Raw genomic sequence first — 13,565 nt, 5'->3', positions numbered from 1 at the left:
AGCCTCCAACCCTCTATCCGGGTACCCACTACCCATCGTCCCTTCCTCAGCTCGATGCCGGCGCCCAAAGCAAGGCCCAAATTGGTGAATCGACCAGAATCGGTTCCGGCCGGTTCCATCCCCTTAAACGGTCGGTGGTTGGTCAGTAAATGTAAAAAATTAGGATGGTCAATCGGCGGTCGATTCGGTGCAGAACCGAACTGCAGAGGTCGATTTTCAAGCCTAGCCGAGGGGCTAAAAAACCCGAACCTGACGGAGTAGGTCACGAGTGAGAGTGTGAAAGTGAAACAAGCAGGAGCGTGAGATATGAACGAGCGTGTGGGAAGTCAAACGTCTTGACCCGAGCATAAAGTGCGGATTGGTGGGTAATTTGGGCCCCACCGTAGAGAATCGTCCCCGTAAGTCTTCTTCGGCAACACAACGTCTTCTGGCTGTGTATAAAATGTGTCTCATTGCGTCCTTCCTGATCAAACCACAGCGTCGGCATCTCCTCTCTCTCTCCCATTGAATTTTCCTTTTTTTTTTTTTAATTTTTTGACGCAGTGGTTGCAGTTCTTCCACCATGTATTTTCTACTATAAATTTGATCTGCCTCTCTTGCTTAGGGGGTCGTTTCTCTTCAGATTTCGTTTCTTGTTGCCTCGGCTATAGTCTCGCCTGCTTTCCAACATGAGTGGGGACAAGGGCATCAATCTCGAGGAGATTAAAAATGAGTCCGTTGATCTGGTACTCTCTATCCCCCCCCTCTCTTTCTCTTTTTCTCTCTGTGTATGAATCTGTTTGGTTCCCGAGAAAGCTTCTTTCAATGGATCCAAAAAATTTTACCTTAATTTGTTTTCGTTCTGATATGTTAAAGAACTAAAATCAACTCGAGCAATCCATGCATGCGGATTATTATTCGTTTCACTCTATATTTTATATCTTTTTGGAACCCAAGATATATATATCTTTTTTCATTTTTTTTGTTCGATGTGTTTTGCTTATTATTTTGGATGGCGTAGATCTGAAGAACATGTCCGTACTTTTTTCCCACCTTTTCTCTTCTACCAAAAGATGATTTTTACCATTTTTTTAATCATTCCATGAAAGCAAACGACCTCTTTGTGTGTGTGTGTGTGTTGAGCTTAATTTCGAGTTCATCGAAGATAATCCTTTCTGTTAATGTTTCGGTGGCATAAGTATTGGAGATTTCACTTTCGGGTTGCCTGTGGGTTTGTGACCTGGAATCGGCGACGGTCTCGTAGACGGGACGCATGAAAGACGGCGACTTTTTAAGCCACAAAGTACAGTACTCACCGCATCAGGGTCGTTCAGGACACGTGGGACCACATTCTCGTCGGTCCAGAGAGGGGGATACTGTTCCTACTCGGAAAATAATTTTCAAGCCCCAATAATTAATTTAGGAGTTCATTCTGCATCACACGAAGAAGGAAAAAATGAAAGGATAAGGAAAAAACGGAGAAAATATATTATCCGTTCGCCCAATCACATGGAATCTGCGGCTTGACAACGCAAGCGTCGTCACATAACGTGACTGACCAGGGAATCAACCTTAAAAGGTTGTTTTCACTTTTGTCATCACCGCCATCTTAATCGCGTGTGATCACCGGAGATCTTTTTCTTTTTCCCCTCTAAAAATTACATATTCTATATATATAAATATTATTTTTCCATGGCAATCAGAGTATTTTAGTAATAATTTGATTCTGTTTGCATTAAAGAACCTTATACCACAGCTAGGATCCTGTCATTGCTGTTTTTCTGTCTTGTTATATCGATCGTACTGGTCCGGCACTCTGTCTCTCGTTCCCCTATGTTCTAGTTTCTGGGTGTAGTACTTCCGTGGTACTTTTGACCCTTTATCTATATAAATATATTTTAAATATTTATTGTTATTTTTTAAGTCAAGAATTAAATTCTTTTCTGAGCTTTTATTTCGCTGCTTTTGGGTAGGTAAGATGGGACCAGTGTCATTTTTCCCAACTAACCTTTTTTTCTTTAGAAAAAAAATCAATTATTTCTTCTTTTAGATTTTTTAATTTTTACCTACTGACTGATTAAAGAAATGATTATTAATATATTAATATTTTTTTATTCTTTAAAAATATTAAAAACTATTAAAAAAATTTGCATAAAAAATAGAAATAAATTAAAAATGTGAGTTTTGCCCAATAGCAGCCTAGCAGCACTCAAATAAAAAACCCAATCAAACTAATTGAATATGCAAGTTGATAATCTGTAGTTCAAGATTTAAAGCAGTTGACGTCAAGGAAAGTGACGATATTTGTTCCATGGAGGAATTCAGATGCGTGCCGTGCTTAAGCAGATTGCATGCCATATTAATAACGCAATAAACCAAGGAAAAATATAGTTACAAGTATAATTGTGCACTAATCTGTGCACTAATATGATGTGATCGGTCAAAAAATAAATTTTATTAAAAATAGTATTAATTTAAATTTTAAGTATGAATAAATTAATATTAGTACACAGATTAATACGCGACTGTGCTTGTATGTAGCAAAACTCATAAACCAATAGAAGTTGTTGGCATTGTGTTGAACTTATAATTCGTAGCAGACATTCCTATAGGAACAAGTTTATAGATTTCTAAATCGAGCTCTTTTTATGAGATTATTGTGCCAATATTAGCAAACGGTACTGCAGGAGTTGATTTCACAATTAAACCTGTGTGGAATGGTAACCCTATTGTCCCCCTCACGCATGCTCCGACGGTTGTGAACAGTAAGGGGAAAGCGCAGAGCTTCTCCAAACAAAGAGAGAACAATTTACATGGTGGCATCAAAAGAATTTTTGAAAACCAAATGGGTATTGCTGTAAATGAATTGATTTCCAACAAAAGAACGTGTCAATCTTCATAAAGGAGACGCGCAACCCCATGATCCTGACAGAGTATGGGATGATCCAGAATTGCATGATTTTCTGAATGTTGTAACTTGAGAGGCGTGACTAAAGTTTGAATTTCATAATAAGCACTAATTTTTGTGTGATCGTTGCCTAGAATCAGATGAAATTTGTTGGCTATCCTTTCGATGAATTCCATTTCTCAATTTCTCTGTAAACAATCATGCTTTGCAACATGAAGAGTTGCACTAGATTGATTCCATATTAGTTACGACATTAATACTATCTGGTTACTAGTTTATAGATCATGCATGAAGAATATTGAAGATTTTTTATTTTTTATTTTTTTATTTTTTTTTTATTTTTTATTTTTTCTGTTAATAGGAAAGAATTCCAATTGAGGAAGTGTTCGAGCAGTTGAAATGTACAAGGGAAGGTCTAACGTCAGAGGAAGGAGCCAACAGGCTTCAAGTTTTTGGACCAAACAAACTAGAAGAGAAAAAGGTCCTGTCCATGTATAACCATTGATTGATGACACTTGTTTCCTCTTCATTGTGCTATATTATTGTCTTCTTTTTTGTTGACATGCAATGATCATTTCATGTTTCTCTAACAGGAAAGCAAAGTTCTCAAGTTTCTGGGTTTTATGTGGAATCCATTATCGTGGGTCATGGAAGCTGCTGCAATCATGGCTATAGCCTTGGCAAATGGCGGTGGAAGACCTCCAGATTGGCAGGACTTTGTTGGTATTGTTGTCCTATTGCTGATTAACTCGACAATCAGTTTCATCGAAGAAAACAATGCTGGCAATGCTGCTGCAGCCCTTATGGCTGGTCTTGCCCCCAAGACTAAGGTGCAAAACACATTTACAAACTTCCTGTCCTTAACTTGGTGCTGCCATTCTCTCTCTCTCTCTCTCTCTCGCCCACTTTTAGTATAACAGTTTCTTGTGGCGATATAATGCAGGTTCTGAGAGATGGTCGGTGGAGTGAACAGGATGCTTCCATGTTGGTTCCAGGAGACATTATTAGCATCAAATTGGGAGATATTGTTCCTGCTGATGCCCGTCTTCTAGAGGGTGATCCTTTAAAAATTGACCAATCTGCTCTAACTGGAGAATCCCTTCCTGTTACGAAGAACCCTTCAGATGAAGTATTTTCTGGCTCAACTTGTAAACAGGGTGAAATAGAGGCAGTCGTGATCGCTACTGGCGTCCACACCTTTTTCGGTAAAGCTGCTCATTTAGTTGATAGCACCAATCAAGTTGGGCACTTCCAGAAAGTTCTCACTGCAATTGGAAATTTCTGCATTTGTTCAATCGCTGTTGGAATAGCCGTTGAGCTTGTTGTCATGTACCCAATACAACATCGCGAGTATAGGGATGGAATTGACAATCTGCTGGTTCTCTTGATTGGGGGAATTCCGATTGCCATGCCTACTGTTTTGTCTGTCACCATGGCTATTGGCTCCCACAGGCTCTCTCAGCAGGGTGCTATTACAAAGAGAATGACTGCCATTGAGGAAATGGCTGGCATGGATGTCCTCTGCAGTGACAAAACTGGGACTCTAACCCTGAATAAGTTGACCGTTGACAGAAATTTGATTGAAGTGTTTGCTAAGGGCGTGGAGAAAGAGCATGTTATGCTTCTTGCAGCAAGGGCTTCTAGGACTGAAAATCAAGATGCCATTGATGCTGCTATTGTAGGGATGCTTGCTGATCCGAAGGAGGTATGATTTGGAGCCCCCTGGTTTTGATTTGATCAACACAGTAATTTCTAAAGAATCGTGCTGCATGATTATATCATTGTTGATTCTGCAGGCGCGAGCTGGTGTCAAAGAGATTCATTTCTTTCCATTCAACCCGGTCGATAAGAGGACTGCTCTTACCTACATCGATGAAAGTGGAAATTGGCATCGTGCCAGTAAAGGTGCTCCTGAGCAGGTAACCTGGTTTTTCCCATGTTGTCAAGTTATAAGAAATTGTTTGTAAAATAATCGTTCATGTGTTTGTATTCTCCCAAAAACACAGATACTAAACCTTTGCAACTGCAAGGACGATGTTAGGAAAAGGGCTCATGCAGTGATTGATAAATTTGCTGAACGTGGTCTTCGATCTTTAGCTGTTGCAAGACAGGTTTGATGAAATGTAGCATTTAGAAACATCCAACGCTGACATTAATTGAATACAGAGTCTCATTATTCCCTTTATGAATTTTGTCTGCAGGAAATACCTGAGAAAACAAAAGATAGTCCAGGAGCACCTTGGCAGTTCGTTGGTTTGTTGCCTCTTTTTGATCCTCCTAGGCATGACAGTGCAGAAACCATCAGAAGAGCTCTTAACCTTGGAGTGAATGTCAAGATGATTACAGGTAGATCTCATTCAAACACTTGTCCCCTTTATGCTTGTTTTCATTTTCTACTGTTTTTTCATTGCTTAAGATATTTCCAGGGGATCAGCTTGCCATTGGCAAGGAAACAGGTCGGAGGCTTGGAATGGGAACAAATATGTACCCCTCTTCTTCATTACTTGGTCAAAACAAGGACGCTTCAATTGCAGCCCTCCCCGTAGACGAGTTGATCGAGAAGGCTGATGGGTTTGCAGGAGTTTTTCCAGGTGTGGATTTATTTTTCTCATTTGTAAGTTTAAAGGTTATGGCCATGTTTTCTTGTTCTAACTCTCCTTTGAAATTTGCAGAACACAAATATGAAATTGTGAGGAAGCTGCAAGAGAGGAAACACATCTGTGGAATGACAGGAGATGGTGTCAATGATGCCCCTGCCTTAAAGAAGGCAGATATTGGAATTGCTGTTGCTGATGCTACTGATGCTGCTAGAAGTGCTTCGGACATTGTACTCACTGAACCTGGTTTGAGTGTCATAATTAGTGCTGTGCTGACCAGTAGGGCCATTTTCCAGAGGATGAAGAATTACACAGTCAGTTACCTTTCATCATCATTCTTAAGTTTCGGTTATGTTTAAACGGTCTCTATGCTCACCTGTTCCGTGTACTCTCTCGTCTGCAGATATATGCAGTTTCAATCACAATTCGTATAGTGGTAAGTGTACGAATAATTACAGATTCTATATACATGTAACTCTGATAATTCAAGCTAAACAAGTTATGCTGTTATTTAGGGAGTCCTTTATAGATTCTAATACATTTTGTCAATTATTCTGATCTGGCAGTTTGGATTCATGTTTATTGCTTTGATATGGAAGTTCGATTTCTCACCATTCATGGTTCTAATCATTGCCATATTAAACGACGGTAAGACATATTTTTAAGTCACTGTGAATATGTCTCTCCATACAATATACCATGACTGACTTTACACGATTACGAGTCTGATTTTGTGCATTACCATCTCTCTAGGTACAATCATGACAATATCAAAGGATCGGGTGAAGCCATCTCCAATGCCAGACAGCTGGAAACTGAAAGAAATTTTTGCTACTGGCATTGTACTCGGAGGTTACTTGGCACTAATGACAGTGATATTCTTTTGGGCTATGAAAGATACTGACTTTTTCTCGGTAATTAAAAATGCTTTTTCGCTCTTATTATTAAACCAACTTTACCTATCTGGTGATTTTATTCCCTTTTGTTGGTAAATGATGAAGAATTGGGCATTTTATCATCTCGACAATACCCTCAATTCAACAAAGCCAAAGTGTCCCTAGCATTCTATTCGTGTCCCTTCTTCCCTTTTTCAAAAGATATATTCTTTTTAGGCTGGCAACTCCACTTCCTCTTGCATTGTTTAGGGCCCTTTCAGTTTCAACAGACAAAAAGTAAACAATGGAGAAGACAGTTAAACTAAGAAGCTTAAAAAAAGAAAAGAGTAAGAACACTGTTTTTGTCTTTTAAGGATTCGTGATACTTTTTAGGAAGTTTGTATGCATATGGTATTGCTATCTTGAGGTCACTTTTCTAATTCATCAACTTTCAATTATGGTTTATGTTATTTTTTGCATTTAGAACTTTCTTTAACTGTATTTGAAACAAATTAACCCATTTGTTAAGTGTTTAATAGTATGCTTTAAAATCCTGGCTGCGCAAGTGATTGTGCACTACTTTTGTTATTTAGATATCATTTTATTTATCATCTTATTTTGTTATTCAGGACAAATTTGGCGTGAGATCATTGAGAAATAGAAAAAATGAAATGATGGCAGCATTGTACCTGCAAGTTAGTATTATAAGCCAGGCCCTTATTTTCGTCACCAGGTCTCGCAGCTGGTCCTTCATTGAACGACCTGGACTTCTCTTGCTCACTGCTTTTGTACTTGCTCAGCTGGTAAGTATTTCATCTAAGAGCAGGCATCTCTTCCGCCTTGTCAAACGCTATAATTCTAAAACGAGAATGTAGTTATAGCGTAAAAGAGGAGCACAGGGAGAATGTTAAAACATATGAAATATGAATGGGTGTGTTGCTGTGGGCTTTGCGGTGAGGAATAGTTAGATCACTTCTTTTTTTTAAGACCATTTAGGCCGGATAGTGAAATTGTTTGAGTTAAAATATAGAATATAAAATTTTTTAATATTAATTTTTTTTTTTGAAATTTAAAAAAGTTAAACTGTTTTTATTGTTTTGTTTAAAAGTTCGTAAAAATTGTAATGATTAAGAAATGAAAAGATTAAGAATTTTTAAACTAAAAAAATGTTTGTGTATGTGAGATTTGAATATTAAGACAAGATAAAATAAAATAAAATAAGATGATGTATCTAAAGCAGGCCTTAGTTGTGTGAATAGTTAAAGGATGTAAATTTTGTAAAATGTCTTTCTTTTTAAGAAATGAGACTTCCTAGGTTTGCTATACTTTGCGTTTCTGCGCGTTAGACATTGAAGACTTGATATATGGATTTGTTGGTGAAATGGTTAAATCTCTGTTCAACAAAATAACTATACATCCTGTAATTTGCAGGTAGCTACTTTCATAGCCGTCTATGCAAATTGGGGTTTTGCACGTATTAAAGGAGCTGGGTGGGGTTGGGCCGGTGTAATCTGGCTTTATAGTCTTGTAACGTATTTCCCGCTTGATTTCCTCAAATTTGCAATTCGATACATTCTAAGTGGGAAAGCCTGGGATAACCTTTTGGAGAACAAGGTATTGTTTATTGGGTGCCATTTATGTTTTTCTAATGATGGGTCTTTTTCTTTTAGAATAATCTATCAATCATTCCTTTTGCTTTTCATTTGATTGATTTTTCTGCTTCCTTTCCCCAACAGACTGCTTTCACTACAAAGAAAGACTATGGCAAAGAAGAGAGAGAAGCACAGTGGGCAACTGCGCAGAGGACCCTACATGGTCTTCAACCACCTGAAACCACCAACCTCTTCCCTGATAGGAGTAGCTACAGGGAGCTTTCAGAGATTGCAGAGCAAGCCAAGCGACGAGCTGAGGTTGCAAGGTAAGCTTAGTAAAACATTTATACGACCATTTCCAGAAGTTTTAAGTCGTTTTCTGGGGTCACCAAGCAGGTTTTGTAGTTTTCCATTTTTCAAGTTGGCTCTCCATCTAAATTTTAGAGTTGGAGGATCATATATATATTAAAAAAAATTACATAATCAATATTTTAATAGAATAATAATAGATTTAAAAAATTTATAATTTGATATTGTTTAAAAATTAATTAATTAAATTTGTAAAAATAAATTTCTTAATCGAATAAATTTTAATTAGGCAACTGCTAATACTTTTAAGAGATAAAGTCGCACACCACACCCGAGGACAAACCGATGATGTCGATATCAAATATTTTATCGATATATGCTTTTAAGAAAGTGGGCTGGACTTCTTGACATAAAGACAACACGTATTTAATGGCTTCTTACAATTATAGAGTAAATTTCTTCCCCATGTGAATTTTAGGGAGACTTTTTGCCATTATTATTCTTTCCTGCTACACAGTGATGATATTTGCGGAGGGTTTGGATTGATTTCTTTTCTTACAAAAGTTGGTTTTAAATTTTGCAGGCTAAGGGAGCTAAATACCCTGAAGGGACATGTTGAGTCAGTGGTGAAGCTGAAAGGACTAGACATCGACACAATCCAGCAACATTATACAGTTTAAAGAGTAGTCTTTCTTAGAGAGAGATCTCTAGTTTCATGTTTTCCCAGATAAAGCCATTCATGATGATAGAGGGCCTAAAACTTTATTTCTAGTTCAGTGATAATCCTGTTATTAAAATTCCAGTAGTTACTAGCCTCTTATCTAATTACAAGTGCAGAAAGCACTGTTCTCTTTTGAAGCCAAATGATACCATTCACTCTCTCTCTCTCTCTCTCTCTCTCTCTCTCTCTCTCTCTCTCATGCATGAAATGACGAAACAAAACAGGCAGAATAACATTTTATCGTTCTAATACTGTTTTATACATTAAGCCAAAAAAGAAGAAATGGAGTGTATTTGATTTCCCATTTTAGTCATCGATTCTGAGGCTTTCCAACAGACATACTGATACTAAGAAGATAAAGAAGTGAATTGAAAAATGCACTTACACAATTGTGGAAGCTCTTTTAATGGACCCATGACTGACACCCACTGATGCTTTCAATATTAATATCATTGCAAAATGATCAGATAAAATCTACAAATTAGGTGTAGAATGTTTTCGGGCGTACAAATCTTACACACAAAAGATATCATCTAGTTCACCATAGCACAATTGTGCCTAATCTCACCTTGGTTTCCAGTCCGGACCCCCACCCGCCCAAGCTTAGTAATGGCGGCAACAAAAGCTTGTTCAAAGGCTTCGTTGTTGGAAGCAAATAGGTTCACAATTTTTCTCGATCTCTTGTCAGTAAACAAAGATTGATCGGAGGTGAATAAACCCATCCCTTGCTGAAGGTTCTTGTAGTACATGTTATCAAATTTTCGAGGTGTGTTTGGGTCCATGTCAATGACAATTCTGCGGTCTATATTTTTGGGGCAAACTTCTCGGAGATACTTTCCATATGCCGGATCAAGTGTTGGATCCATTCTGTTGCTGCTTTCGAAATTGTGGATCCGATTGAAGAACAGGCTGCAGTGTGCAAACCCGATAGTATGTGCTCCTACAGTAAGTCATTTGTTTAGGTAGTAAGATTGAATAAGTTTGGCAACTCTAAGGACTTGATAAAGTAAACAATTTTCTAATGTTAGTGTTTTCCAGTACACAAGAGTAGCTTCAGACTCGTGCAAGTGGTTGCTGAATTTGGAAAAATCTGGTAAAACAGAAGGCGAATCCCCTTACCATTATAACTTCAATTATTCTATATTTTTTATAGCGCATTTACTTAAAGTTTGCGTTTTTGTTTTTGTATGTTTCGATAGACCTGATTTTTAAGTCCAACTATGAGGACTATGAAGGAATGGAACTCTATAGAAGAGAGGAGAGTTCAAAAGCCCTGACTTCTTTGCATTTTTACTTGACAATGCTGTCTGTAGAGAACGACAAAAACGCAGTATCAAAGTTTCTTATAATTATGCCTGATTTATTCTCGTTACCTCAGCCATAGTATGAATCTTTCAAGTTCTCATTGCCCCAACAGTAAGGAAACATGGTACCTGATAGTGCGATTAGATCTGTTTTGGAGAGACCATGTGACTTAAACAAAGAATGGAGTTTGTCCAATTTAAAGTCAGGATGAGGGAGGTGGTGCCGGACGCTAGCTCTGGTAGATATCCTGCCATCAAGTCTTCCCAATTCTACAGCATATGTCGGTCCCCCTGTCTGCACCAAATTCATTTACAAGCTTCAATGAAAAAGAAATACCCCCCCAGTTGAAAGAGAAAAAGCAATTATTCTCAATAATTTCATGTAGCACTCCATAATAATTAGCAGTTATAATCATTTGAATCTTGAATAAAAGTGAAATATTAATTTTTTCTGTAAGAGGGATGGTTATTAATTACCAGAGCAACAACATCCCTAGTGGCTATGGCCAATATATCAGCACATGAAACCTTATTCCTGCACTGGGGCACACTATCAACTGCAGCTTTGGCTTGCATCACTGTGTCAAACCCATCCCCAGCTAGTGAAAGATCATCTGCATTATCCTTCTCTGATGTGTGATTTCTTGTAGCCAAAATTACCGAAGCATCACAACCCTGTTGAAAAAGATATCTTTTTTGTCTTGAGTTTGCTAACTTCATTGCAGAAACCCAACGCAAAACAAGGAAGGGGGGAAGGGAGGGAGGCCAATCATTGCACAATTGCAGAAAGAAAAAGAAAGATGAACATTAATCTGCATAATCGAGTTTAGGAGAAGGAACAAAAACCCGGACAAAGCAGTCGTGGAAGAAGAGCCGAAGAGTGGCAGGAGCTGTCACAAATGTCTCCTGGAATTTTTGTTTAACTGCAGAGCGGACGATTGCTTCAACATTCGGGCATGAGTGTCGGTAATGGTCGACCCGAAGTTTAGCATAAGCTACAGTAAGGAGAAGAAGAAAGAAAAGACAGTGAAGACTTCTTTTGGGCATTTTTGGGTTCATGTTGCTAAAGTGTGGTTTGGCTTAGTAATTGGCGTTGCTATATAAGCAACGACGGAGTCAATGATGGGATGAGGCACGTCGCATTCATCTTTCAAGAAACAGTTGTTCCTGACTCCTAACGATTTGAACAGATAAAGCCAAACGAAAAAGCACGCATTCCTTGGTGAAAAAAAGGGCATAAAACATAACCTACAACAACTGTTGTTTTGCTCTCTAACATCACGTCTGACGTAAATTACATGTGCATATGCGAACCAATAAGAGGTGATGGGCTCAGGAAAACACGGTTTGGCAAGTACAGTCTGGCATGTCATTAGTTTTTAGGTTCCAGTGACAAAGGTTTCCAATTACCGACTGCTTTTACCCATAAACTACTATAAGACGAAATGGGGAATCCTTATCTCAGAAAAAGAAGATGCCAAGAACTCTTTTGCAATACGAGGACAAGAGGAAAGTAGTAGTTATCTGCAAGCTTTACAACTGCAACATTAGGTGCTAAGACGGGCACAACGTTTCTTTTATCTGTAATGGCTGACTTGATCAATGGGGTGCCATATGCTGCCACATGGTATCCACATTCTGCATTTTCTACCCTCCACAACCGTCCACCGGAACGTTTCCTGAACAGCATAAACTCACGGAATAAAAAGGGCCATCTGCTATTTGTCGTTTGCTCGCTCTCTCTCTCTCTCTCTCTGTCAGGGCAGTCTTGGGTTTGTTGATTTGCATATCTATATACCAGAAAATAAACTTCTAAACAGGAATGCTACTGTGAATGAGTTTGACATAAATCTTTTTTTTTTTTCTTTCATATTATCTTATCTTAAAGTTAATAATAAATTTCAACATTCTTTATTCTTTTATACATCCGTGTTTACAACTTTTGTTCTTTTATTTTTTATTTTTTATTTTTTTAATTGTGTATTATTTTAATGCAAGTTTTATTCATCCCACAAACCTAATACAAAGGGTAGTAGCAAATTAATTATACAACATTAGGGAATCTTTTCCACTTGAAAAGTATAGAAGACATTGCAGAATCTGGTTAAGAGGTATGCTTCTGTACAAATTGTGAGAAGCTGCCTATTGTGCCAAACCTTGAGTGCACTGATTTTGTGACTGATAAATTCTTTTTTGCAGTCCACTGATCAAAATCTTGAAGCTTGTAATGAATATCTCTAATGGTTGTATGCATTTCTCAATCTGTTGCTGCATTTGGGTTGTTGATGATTGAAATTGCTTATGTTGAATCTCATTCTATAACTATTCTCTTGAGTCATCTATTTGCCACCTTAGTAACTACCATTAATGTTACTTATGCTTCTCTTACGTTAGGATTTGTATTGTGGATGAAATCTACTTGTGCAAATACTGGAGTGCCCGAGGACCAAGATCTTTCATATAAAACTGCTTGCCAAGATGTTGCTTCATTTGATGAATAGTAGCAGAATCATTGCCATTGAAGTTTGAATATATATATACTTGTGCAAATATATATATATGATGCTTCTATTTTTTTCTGACAGCAACATCAAATGAGAGAGAAAACTTCGTTTGGTGGGGGTTGCCAAAGGGGTTCCTGTTGGGATCCTTTTATGCTCCAGGCTGCTAGATGTTCCTTGAATTTTTTTGTGATTACAGTGACAAACTCAGAAATAGAGGGACATTGGATACCATGAGTGATTTGGTTTCTAATTAATCATATGTTATCCATAACTAGAATCGAATAGGTTTGAAAAGGGTGTGAATATTCTTGGGATATTCCTATGGGATCTATAATGATTGAAATCTAATGTTGGATGGAATAATGTGTAAAGGTTTCAATATTAATAAGCCATCTTGATTGTCTTTAAAAAATTTGAGAGAAAGAGCAGTAAAAAAATAAGTAAGTTAAATTTTCTTATTTTATTTTGCACAAGGGGTAAAATTCTTGGAAAAAGTATTGGCATCAGTCCCTGTTTGGGATCCGCCCCTGCACACCTTAGGTGTCATAGAGTAAAATGATCAAAAACACCCCCACAACAAAACCTCTCCCTCTCTCTACCCCGTGTGTCGCCCAAGCTCCTCCTGCCCCTACCCCTCCTCTACCCCCACCCCCACCCGGCGTCCATCCTAGGCCAAATGAGAGATGCGATGGAGAGACCCATTTTCGGGTTGTGAGATGCGATGGAGAGGGAGGAGAGGGTTGCCGTGACTTGGGTTCAATGGTGGAGGTTGCTGG

General features: G+C 38.1%; 2 protein-coding genes across 3 annotated transcripts; one reads left to right on the top strand and one right to left on the bottom strand.

Annotated features, from left to right (window-relative positions):
- The first annotated feature begins 460 nt into the window (after nucleotides 1-460).
- LOC122315886 (plasma membrane ATPase) lies at nucleotides 461-9,124 on the top strand. 2 transcript variants are annotated; one of them, XM_043132175.1, is made up of 16 exons: nucleotides 461-725; nucleotides 3,249-3,368; nucleotides 3,481-3,717; nucleotides 3,831-4,592; nucleotides 4,684-4,806; nucleotides 4,894-4,998; nucleotides 5,089-5,233; nucleotides 5,314-5,478; nucleotides 5,560-5,798; nucleotides 5,888-5,920; nucleotides 6,051-6,132; nucleotides 6,238-6,398; nucleotides 6,989-7,162; nucleotides 7,791-7,973; nucleotides 8,096-8,277; nucleotides 8,844-9,124. In XM_043132175.1, exons 1-16 carry the CDS (start codon nucleotides 669-671, stop codon nucleotides 8,938-8,940), a joined length of 2,865 nt encoding a protein of 954 aa, XP_042988109.1. In that variant the 5' UTR covers nucleotides 461-668; the 3' UTR covers nucleotides 8,941-9,124. The 2 variants fall into 2 exon arrangements, with proteins under 2 accessions (XP_042988109.1, XP_042988107.1); XM_043132173.1 differs by having other exon boundaries at nucleotides 5,314-5,798.
- Nucleotides 9,125-9,413: 289 nt separating this feature from the next.
- LOC122315888 (peroxidase 16-like) lies at nucleotides 9,414-11,922 on the bottom strand. The gene is made up of 4 exons (XM_043132177.1): nucleotides 11,132-11,922; nucleotides 10,763-10,960; nucleotides 10,415-10,580; nucleotides 9,414-9,921 (listed from the first exon to the last, which is right to left on the bottom strand). The coding sequence occupies exons 1-4, from the start codon at nucleotides 11,342-11,344 to the stop codon at nucleotides 9,515-9,517; spliced, it is 984 nt and encodes a 327-aa protein (XP_042988111.1). The 5' UTR covers nucleotides 11,345-11,922; the 3' UTR covers nucleotides 9,414-9,514.
- Between the last annotated feature and the right edge of the window lie 1,643 nt (nucleotides 11,923-13,565).

This window comes from Carya illinoinensis, chromosome 7, assembly GCF_018687715.1.
Source record: "Carya illinoinensis cultivar Pawnee chromosome 7, C.illinoinensisPawnee_v1, whole genome shotgun sequence".
In the NCBI taxonomy this organism is placed as follows: domain Eukaryota; kingdom Viridiplantae; phylum Streptophyta; class Magnoliopsida; order Fagales; family Juglandaceae; genus Carya; species Carya illinoinensis.
Note: the sequence above shows the minus strand (reverse complement) of the source record. Positions and strands in the feature narration are given on the sequence as shown.